At 53.6% G+C, this 10143-nt stretch overlaps 1 protein-coding gene across 1 annotated transcript; it reads right to left on the bottom strand.

The window, feature by feature from the left end:
• Positions 1–958: 958 nt before the first annotated feature.
• On the bottom strand, positions 959–3009 carry LOC311123762 (histone H3.2-like; the record flags this gene model as incomplete). The annotated part of the gene is made up of 2 exons (XM_084197998.1): positions 959–1309; positions 3004–3009. 2 exons carry the CDS (start codon positions 3007–3009, stop codon positions 959–961), a joined length of 357 nt encoding a protein of 118 aa, XP_084054124.1.
• Positions 3010–10143: the final 7134 nt, after the last annotated feature.

A 10143-nucleotide genomic window follows, 5' to 3' on the forward strand; every position in this document is an offset into this window, starting at 1 on the left:
GTTGATGATCCTAATGTCTATGCGTGAATAGTGATTGGTTGTTGGTGAAATATTGCTGAGAACCCATCATTTCCTGGCCTTTTTTCACTATTGAGCTATTTTGAAACATTTGTTTTGCTATTGGATTCATAATGGTGACCTGGGACAAGTAATTAGTGAAACCAGAGTTCAGCAGTTGCCATTAAAGCGATCGAACCAAGTCATCCTAATAGGCTAGTATTAGCCTAAAGCAGGGTTTCCCAAACTCGGGCCACATTTTGGGAGTTTTTGCCCTAGCACTACACAGCTGATTCAAATAATCAACTCATCATCATCAAGCTGGGAGTATTAGAATCAGTTGTGGAGTGCTAGGGCAAAACGCAAAACGCGCACCCCTTGTGGACCCCAGGACCGCGTTTGGGAAACGCTGGCCTAAAGAGCAAATGCTGAAAGGGACTCACCATGAGGTGCAGTACCCACATTTAACCACAAGATGGCCTCCGTGCTCCATTGTAAAGTTTGGGCCTCTGCATGAGTCTCTCAGCAGCACTGCAACATGGGACTTTCAAAGTAAGTTGGCATGCAATGTTTTTTCTGGACTGCATGCAAGGCTATTATTACACACAACTAATAGTGTCAATTATTCATCTGAACACAATTCTTGTTACTATTCGGCCTATATTATCACTCGTTTCTTTTTCCCCTCCTTTGTAAAGCATTTTACTGTGTTACTATATAGTTCAAAGGAAGTGGATGATGCCAGATGGTTGTGTATATACACACACACAAACATTGAAGCTAGACTTCAGGCAACTAAAAAGGTGCAATACGTAGCTTTTAGACGTGTTAGTGAACAACATACATGGTGGCTAATGTAGAGGTGCGTGTATACATGGAACAATTGTGCCTTTTTGATGGAAATATGGAGGTGGCTCTTAAAAGAGCCTTTGGGGGATATTCGAGTTCAGGTCATCCTCATTTATGCGCGCTCTCCGCGAATACGGCGGGCCAGCTGGATGTCCTTGGGCATGATGGTCACCCGCTTGGCGTGGATGGCGCACAGGTTGGTGTCCTCGAACAGGCCGACCAGGTAAGCCTCGCTAGCCTCCTGTAGGGCCATCACGGCGGAGCTCTGGAAGCGCAGGTCGGTCTTGAAGTCCTGGGCGATTTCTCGCACCAGGCGCTGGAAGGGCAGCTTGCGGATGAGTAGCTCAGTGGACTTCTGGTAACGACGGATCTCTCTCAGAGCCACGGTGCCGGGCCTGTAACGGTGAGGCTTCTTCACACCGCCGGTGGCCGGGGCACTCTTGCGAGCAGCCTTAGTGGCGAGCTGCTTCCTGGGGGCTTTGCCACCGGTGGATTTGCGAGCGGTTTGCTTGGTTCTGGCCATGGCGCTGCTCTGACAGTCGGGAGTATAGCCTCGAAATGCCTATGTGAAGTTTATAAAGCCGGCAGTGGCGCCTGCTGATTGGACACCATCTCCCCACCACCCCGATTGGCCCGTTTCGCAGGCCTCCTCCGTTGGCCATTGGACGGGAGGCCCGGCCTCTCCAAAACTCAAACTCCCGGTGCGCGCGCAATAGGACGCCGCCGGCCCTTTACGCGCAATAATAGTCGCCAAAGTCAAGAGTGACAGCTTATAGGCACGTATCATCTAATGCTAGCCTGCTATGGCAAATGAGGCCAAGTAGGTGTTGTTGTTCATGCAAGGCCTCATGTGGGCACAGAATGTCGAAATAGTTGTGTATACACCCACTCAATGTATTGCGGTCATAGAAAGGTACTTTGCGCTTTTGGAGAGCTAGGTGGTTGGCTCTTAAAAGAGCCTTTGGGGGTTGAGTAGTCAAGTTGAAGTCGCAGTAGCGAATTTACTTGGCTTTGACTGCCTTCTCGGTCTTCTTGGGGAGTAGGACTGCCTGGATGTTGGGCAGCACACCACCCTGAGCGATGGTCACACCGCCGAGCAGTTTGTTCAGCTCCTCGTCGTTACGGACGGCCAGTTGCAGGTGACGGGGGATGATACGAGTCTTCTTGTTGTCACGGGCAGCGTTGCCGGCCAACTCCAGGATCTCAGCAGTCAGGTACTCGAGTACGGCGGCCAGGTAGACTGGTGCGCCAGCGCCCACACGCTCGGCGTAGTTGCCTTTGCGCAGCAGCCTGTGCACACGGCCCACGGGGAACTGGAGGCCAGCACGGGATGAACGGGTCTTTGCCTTCGCCCTGGCCTTGCCTCCGGTTTTGCCTCTTCCGCTCATATTGGTAGCTTGAGAAAGTCACAGAAAGTCTGAATGAGCCGCTCGCCACTTCGAGAGCCGTACATATACCTCGCCACAAGAGGCAACGATTGGCCACCGGGCCGGTGTGGCCTTATCCAATTGGAGCGAGGGACAGACAGATGGACAGACAGACAGCCCTAAGCCGGTTCCCACCCACAGGCAGCGAGTGAGAGGCTACTTTGTTTCCCTCCGACTTTGTTACTTTGTGTCATTTCGCGTGAGCGCCAAAATGTCCGAAATGACATCCACACATTATTTCTCTCCAAATGGGAAACAAACAGCTGGTGAGGGTGCACTCTTGAGTTTGAAATCGAAGCCACTATAGTATTGTTATTGTTATTACATGGCACTTGTAACACATCACAGCAGCCTGCCTCTGAACGGGAATAGCCCAGTGGCTCATATATAAAAATGGCTGTTGAGGGTGCACTCGTGAGTTCTATATCGTGGAGCTCCGCCCCATAGGGGAGCTATGCTCCTAGTGGTTTACCCTCTGCCCTAAGGCAGACGCAGCCTGAAACAAAATTATGCACACACCTACAGCCAATAGGAGTACAGGTGTCCCTATATAAGGAACCCCGTTCCCTCAATCTGCCTCCCATTATCTTCAGCGACTGGACTAGAGTGAAGAAGCCTAGAAGACTCAAGAAGAATTTCGTCGTTGACTGCCAGCCGTCAACGTCTTCTAAATGAGCACGCCAAGTTATCCACCCCCAAAGGCCCTTTTCAGGGCCCTGTGCCGCTGTACCTCCATGGCAACCACGGACCCCCACGACCTATGTTTCGTGTGTTTGGGACCGCTGCATGCCAAGGATGGTCTCGGCGACCCTCCTAATTGCGCCTCCTGCGCTCTCCTTCCTATGAAGGAGAGAAAGCAGCGATGGACGTTTTTCAAGGAGGATGTCCCTCTTGATGATGCAATGTCCGTGCTCGCCTCTGGCTCAGAGGCATCAGCGGGCAGTGCGGAATCAGAGGATGACAGGGAGAGCGCCGAGCCGGATGTCCCAGTGGGGCAATCCAGAGCTCTGGCGCCAGCCTTTAAGACCCCCTTTCCATCGGGAAGCGTGAGGTCTGAAGGTTCCCTGTGCGGAGATGACATGAGCTCTGCCAGGTCAGAGGCTCTGTCCTTCGCGGCCGCCTCTCTGCGTTCGGACTTTCCCGGACTCATTGAGAGGGCGGCCACCCGACTGGAGATTGCGCTGCCCCCAGCTCCCCCTCCAATGGAGGTGGATTTGATGGAGGGCGGCCCCTACTCCGTGCCGAGAAGGGCGGCTGAGCCAATGGCTCCAGCCTTGCCCTCTCTGGGCAAATATGTCGAGGGCTCGTGGGGGGCACCTCTGGCGGCGCGTTCGCCGGCCAGAGTGTACACCCCATTCACCAGAGTGGCTGGATACGAGTGGGCAGCTAAGGGAATCCCTAGGCTCGAAGGCGCCATGACGGCGTACCTAGTGCCGGGTTCGAGTCCCTGGGCAGCCTCCAAGAAGGCCACCCTGCCAGCACAGAGGGACAGGTTCACAGCCCAATTGGCTGAGAAATCCTTCACGCTGGGAGCCCAGAGCGTTGCAGCGGCGAACAACATCGCCCTCCTCGCGGCCTCCCTGTCCCGTCTCACAACGGGCAGGTCAGAGTTGACCGTTGAGGAAGTGGAGGAGGCCTCCAGGATTTCTGGAGCCATACTCCACCTGACGCAAGCGGTGGCGATATGCGCGGGCAGGACCATGGCCACCTCGGTGGTTACTGAGCGGCACCTCTGGCTGTCCATGACGGCCATGAAGGAGACCGACAGGGCATCCTTGCTCAACGCCCCCGTCTCCAGCGAAGGGCTATTCGGCCTTGCTGTGAAGGACGCCACCGAACGCATCGCCAAATTGGACGAGGAGAGGAGGCACCTGGCCAAACATTTGCCACTGGCAATGAAGGCCAGCAGAGCCCCAACCAACCCATCCACCTCCAACGCCCCCAACAAGTCAGCTGGGAGGCGAAGGGCCAGGCGACAGGCGCACACCCAGAGCAGCGGGAGAGCGGGCTCGGCCCCTCCAGCAGCAACGGTGACGACGTCGGTCCCGCCAGAGAGAGAGGTCGTCCAGAGGCCAGCCTGGAAGCACCAGAAGGTGACTCAGAAAAGGCGGCACCTTTGACGAGGCGAGGGGGAGAGAGCAGAGGACGGCCCGGCGCATGACGCAGAGGGGCCTACTGTTCCCCCCCACCCCACTGTTCAGGGCGTGGAGGGCTGTTTTTATAATTATGTGAATAAAGAGATGATTCTCACTGACATTGTCAAAGAAGGACATTTATTCCATAAGGTTAAGAACACTTCACGTTCTATGTCTCTCCCTCACCATCTTGAGTGTAGCTCAACCCACTTAGAGTGTGTAGCTGAGCGCGCTCAAGAGAGGAAAAGGGTAAAGGTAGCAAGGCACTGCCTTAGCTCACCTAATAAAGATCTCTTACTACAGACTCCTAGGAGCTCTGTAGTAAAGGTCTCTCATAGCAGGCAGCTGTCTCTGTCCCAATGTGACATGAAGGCGCAGCCGCTAGCCGGGAAGAACGCCTTGCTGCAGGCTAATGCCTCAGCCGGCGCAGTTCAGACCCGTGCGACGTTCACGGAGAGCGGGAATACCAGAGTTACAGGCGTAACCAAGGTATGGACGCCTCCGGTCTATCATGAACGTATCAATGCCCAGGGCTCTGAGCGCAGCCCACCACTCACTGAGTGTGTTGTTGAGCAGCCGCATGAGACCAGTAAAGAGGTGTTATGGCACCACCGTGTGGTACCAGTCAGAGATTACACCTTTCAGACTCAGATGAGTACTGTAATGGATGGGTCTCATGGCAAGCGGCAGTCTCAGTCAGACAATGACATGATGACGCAATCGCTTTCCGGGCAGAGCGCTCTGTCTCAGGCCAGTACCTCAGACAGCGCAGTTCAGACCCGTGCTGCGTTCACGGAGGGCAAGATTACTGGAGTTACGGTCGTAACCAACGTATCAAAGCCCCCGACTCACCCAGAACGAGCTGATGTGTCCTCTCCCTTTCAAGGGGGGCCCGCCTTGGGCTATTCCACCAACCCAGTGTTGGGGAATAGCGGCGGCAAGGGCCATAGAGGAATACAGGTCCTTCCTACTGGATGCACCACAGCTTCGTGCGCACCCGCTTTCCATGCATTGCTGGCAGTGGCGTCAAAGCTGTACCCTCTCACGCTGGCTAGAACAGACGTTAGAGAAGGGTTATGCCCTCCAATTCCGCCGAACCCCACCCCCGTTCAAGGGAGTGGTGGAAACGGTGATGAAAACGCCAGACAAAGTAGCCGCTCTGAAATCAGAGATTACGGAACTTTTGGCGAAGGAGGCGGTCACAGTAGTTCCCCGGGAGCAAAGGAACAAGGGGCTTTACTCGCCCTATTTCCTAGTGCCAAAAAAGACGGGGGGAGTGAGGCCGATTTTGGATTTACGCATTCTCAACGAGAGCATAACCAAACGGCCCTTCCGAATGCTGACGACAAAACGCCTACTGGAATGTGTTCAGAAGGGAGATTTTTGTACAAGCATAGACCTAAAGGACGCGTACTTTCATGTGCCGATACAATCGCGTCACAGAAAGTTTCTGCGGTTCGCCTTTCAAGGGGTGGCGTACGAGTTCACGAGGATGCCGTTTGGGTACGCCCTGGCACCTCGGACGTTTTCCAAATGTGTGGAGGCGGCATTGGAACCGCTGCGTCGTCAAGGGATAAGGCTATTAGCCTACCTAGACGACCTGTTGATTCTCGCCCCGTCAGCAGAGCTGGCGTTCACACACACGACACAGACAGTGATGCATCTCACGCGTCTGGGGTTTGCTGTGAATTGGAAAAAGAGCGCACCTTGGCCCAGTCATCAGATTGTCTACTTGGGACTACAGTTAGACACTGTTATGATGAGGGCGCGAATTTCGGACCCTCGAAGGGCAGCATTGTTGCTAGCCCTGAGGAAGTGTCGTCCGAATCACACAGTAACGGCGCTATCGATCATGTCACTTTTGGGTCTCATGTCGGCAGCCCACTCTGTGGTCCCGCTAGGGCTTCTGCACATGCGCAGAGCACAGCGGTGGTTCGCCCAACTAAGACTAGACCCAGTGCGTCAACGTCATCGGTTGGTGGTGGTTCCTCTCTCGCTAAGAGCAGACTTGGACTATTGGCGGAACCCGTGCGTTCTCACGCACGGAGTCCCGATGGGCAAGGTGTCATCCTACATTCCAGTGTTTACAGATGCCTCTCTGACTGGATGGGGAGGGACATGTCAGTCTCAAGCGATAGGAGGTGCATGGCCTCAATCAGGTCGTCACATCAACCTCCTAGAGTTGGAAACGGTGAGACTGGTCTTGACCCACTTCGCGTCTACCCTTCGGGGTCGCGATGTGCTGGTCTGGTCAGACAACCGAACCACAGTGGCTCACATAAACCGCCAGGGAGGGGTCAGGTCTCCTGCCCTTCATCGGGCGGCAGTGGAATTGTGGCTGTGGGCTCACAAGCACCTTCGCTCGTTGAGAGCAGCACACATTCCGGGCTACTTGAACGTAGGGGCAGACATCATGTCAAGAGGGGGTCCTCGAGACGACGAGTGGTGTCTGCACCCGGACATTGTTCTACAGATTTGGGAACAATTCGGGAGAGCCGAGGTGGACCTGTTCGCGTCACGTGTGAACGCGCAGTGTCCCCTATGGTTCTCTCTGAGGAACCAGGACGAACCGCCATTGGGAAGAGACGCATTCGCGCACTACCCGTGGCCGAGAGTTCTCCTGTATGCATTCCCTCCGCTGTCTTGCATTCTCCCACTGCTAGCCAGGGTGAGGTCAGAGGGGCTGTCAGTGATACTGATAGCGCCCGATCGCCCGGGGGCTCCGTGGTTTGCAGAGATGAGTCAGATGTTGATTGCGCCACCCTGGTCAATTCCACATCGACGAGACGCGTTGATTCAGGCGGGAGGCTCGATAGGGCAATGGCCCATAATCGGCCAACCACTGAAGGCTTGGTTCCTGAATGGGACAGGTTAAAGCGCCGTGGGTTGTCTGATGCAGTGATCAGAACAATACAGGGCGCAAGAGCCGGTTCCACTTGCAGGTTGTATACCAGCAGATGGAATGTTTTCTCACGATGGTGTGATACACAGGACGTGGACCCCATGAGCTGTCAGGTAGAGAGTGTGCTCTCATTCCTACAGTCTATGTTTGATAAGCAGAAATCGCCCTCCACTATTCGAGTGTTTGCAGCGACAATTTCAGCTGGTCATGAAGGGTTTAACGGAAAAAGTGTGTTCACTCACCCGTTAGTGAAACGTTTCCTATTGGGAACGCGACGGCTTAGGCCAAGGCCTAGAGCTACGCTGCCCAAGTGGGATTTGGCATTGGTTCTCGAAGCGCTATGTAAGTCGCCGTTCGAGCCATTGAATCAAATACCCCTCAAGATGCTGTCTATCAAGACGGCGCTGTTGCTCGCCTTGACTACTGCTAAACGAGTCAGCGATTTGTGTGCACTGTCGACGAGACCCGACTGCCTAGCCATTAATGGCGATCTGAGCAGAGCGGTGTTACGTCCTAACCCGGCATTTGTGCCGAAGGTTATTAACAGTGCATATAGATCGCAGATCGTGGAATTGTGGGCTTTTCATCCCCCTCCTCACGGGGAGAGGAGTGAGGAAAAGCTTCACTGTCTGTGCCCAGTACGCGCTTTGGCGTGTTACGTTAGGCGCACAGAGGCGGTTAGGTCATCACCTCAGTTGTTTGTGTGTCACGGTGCGGCTGCATTGGGTAGACCACTTTCAAAACAGCGTTTGTCTCATTGGCTTTGTGAAGGCATTGAGACGGCGTACGAGGCGGCGGGGCAACAACCGCCTCAGGGTATTAGAGCGCACTCCACTCGTGGAGTAGCAGCTTCTACTGCTCTTTTCAGAGGAACAGAGGTAGAGGATATTTGTAGAGCAGCGTCATGGTCGACACCGTCTCCTTTTATCCGTTTCTATCTGTTGGATATGTCTTCTAACTCTTTGGCTCGGTCGGTACTCAGCGTGGCTGAAGGGAGATCTTGAGCAGAACAGAGAAAGAAAGCAGGATTGTGAATAAGTTCATAAGTCCACTTTTATTAGAAGTAACATATTATGGACATGTTTTCTAACTCTTTTGTTCGATCGAATTTCAGCAGAGCTGAAAGGCGTTCTTGAGCTAGAAAGAGAGGACAGAGCAGGACCTTGGACAGGTTCCAATCAGGTCCGCTCTGGTTAGGAAGACTTATGTCAGGAATAAGCCTTTTAAACTCCAATCTCGATTGCACTCAGCACAGCTGAAGGAGAATCTTGAGGTAGAGGAGGGAGAAGCAGGATGATAGACTGATCTCTATCAGGTCCGCTTTGGATGAAGAGCATATTCTGTGGCATGTCTCATGGCTGACAGTGTCAGCATATAGAAACATGTACTGAGTGGACAGAATGTGAGGTCATCTATCTGAGGTTCAGTTTAGTATGACTGGTATATTTTGTTCCATAGAATATTGAGGCACGGCTATCTGCTAGTCAGATTAGCACGGCGTCTATTCTATTGATCTGCCCAACAGCCATTGACATTGTCATTGAGCTAGATGGGGCGGGTCTATAACCGATGACGCGGTATATTGTGACGCCTTGATGGGTTTTTAGTCGCAGTACTGCGGGAATTGGTTGCAGCCATTGCTGGGCTTGACCTTTGCATTTTTTAATGGGAAGTGTTAGGCTCGGCAGGGAGTACATTTTGGAGCGTTTCGCTCCGCCTTAAACCACTAGGAGCATAGCTCCCCTATGGGGCGGAGCTCCACGATATAGAACGACTAGTTACCGGAGTGTAACTCCAGTTCTATGAGTGGAGCGGAGCCCCATAGGACTTAAGGCCCTACCGACCCTCTCTAGTCTCGCTGAAGATAATATCTCGGGAGGCAGATTGAGGGAACGGGGTTCCTTATATAGGGACACCTGTACTCCTATTGGCTGTAGGTGTGTGCATAATTTTGTTTCAGGCTGCGTCTGCCTTAGGGCAGAGGATAAACCACTAGGAGCATAGCTCCCCTATGGGGCTCCGCTCCACTCATAGAACTGGAGTTACACTCCGGTAACTAGTCGTTTGTTCAGCTCCTCGTCGTTACGGACGGCCAGTTGCAGGTGACGGGGGATGATACGAGTCTTCTTGTTGTCACGGGCAGCGTTGCCGGCCAACTCCAGGATCTCAGCAGTCAGGTACTCGAGTACGGCGGCCAGGTAGACTGGTGCGCCAGCGCCCACACGCTCGGCGTAGTTGCCTTTGCGCAGCAGCCTGTGCACACGGCCCACGGGGAACTGGAGGCCAGCACGGGATGAACGGGTCTTTGCCTTCGCCCTGGCCTTGCCTCCGGTTTTGCCTCTTCCGCTCATATTGGTAGCTTGAGAAAGTCACAGAAAGTCTGAATGAGCCGCTCGCCACTTCGAGAGCCGTACATATACCTCGCCACAAGAGGCAACGATTGGCCACCGGGCCGGTGTGGCCTTATCCAATTGGAGCGAGGGACAGACAGATGGACAGACAGACAGCCCTAAGCCGGTTCCCACCCACAGGCAGCGAGTGAGAGGCTACTTTGTTTCCCTCCGACTTTGTTACTTTGTGTCATTTCGCGTGAGCGCCAAAATGTCCGAAATGACATCCACACATTATTTCTCTCCAAATGGGAAACAAACAGCTGGTGAGGGTGCACTCTTGAGTTTGAAATCGAAGCCACTATAGTATTGTTATTGTTATTACATGGCACTTGTAACACATCACAGCAGCCTGCCTCTGAACGGGAATAGCCCAGTGGCTCATATATAAAAATGGCTGTTGAGGGTGCACTCGTGAGTTTCAATTCGAAGCCACTATAGTA

The sequence above is a fragment of the Coregonus lavaretus genome (assembly GCF_964263955.1).
Source record: "Coregonus lavaretus genome assembly, contig: HAP1_SCAFFOLD_3497, whole genome shotgun sequence".
In the NCBI taxonomy this organism is placed as follows: Eukaryota; Metazoa; Chordata; class Actinopteri; order Salmoniformes; family Salmonidae; genus Coregonus; species Coregonus lavaretus.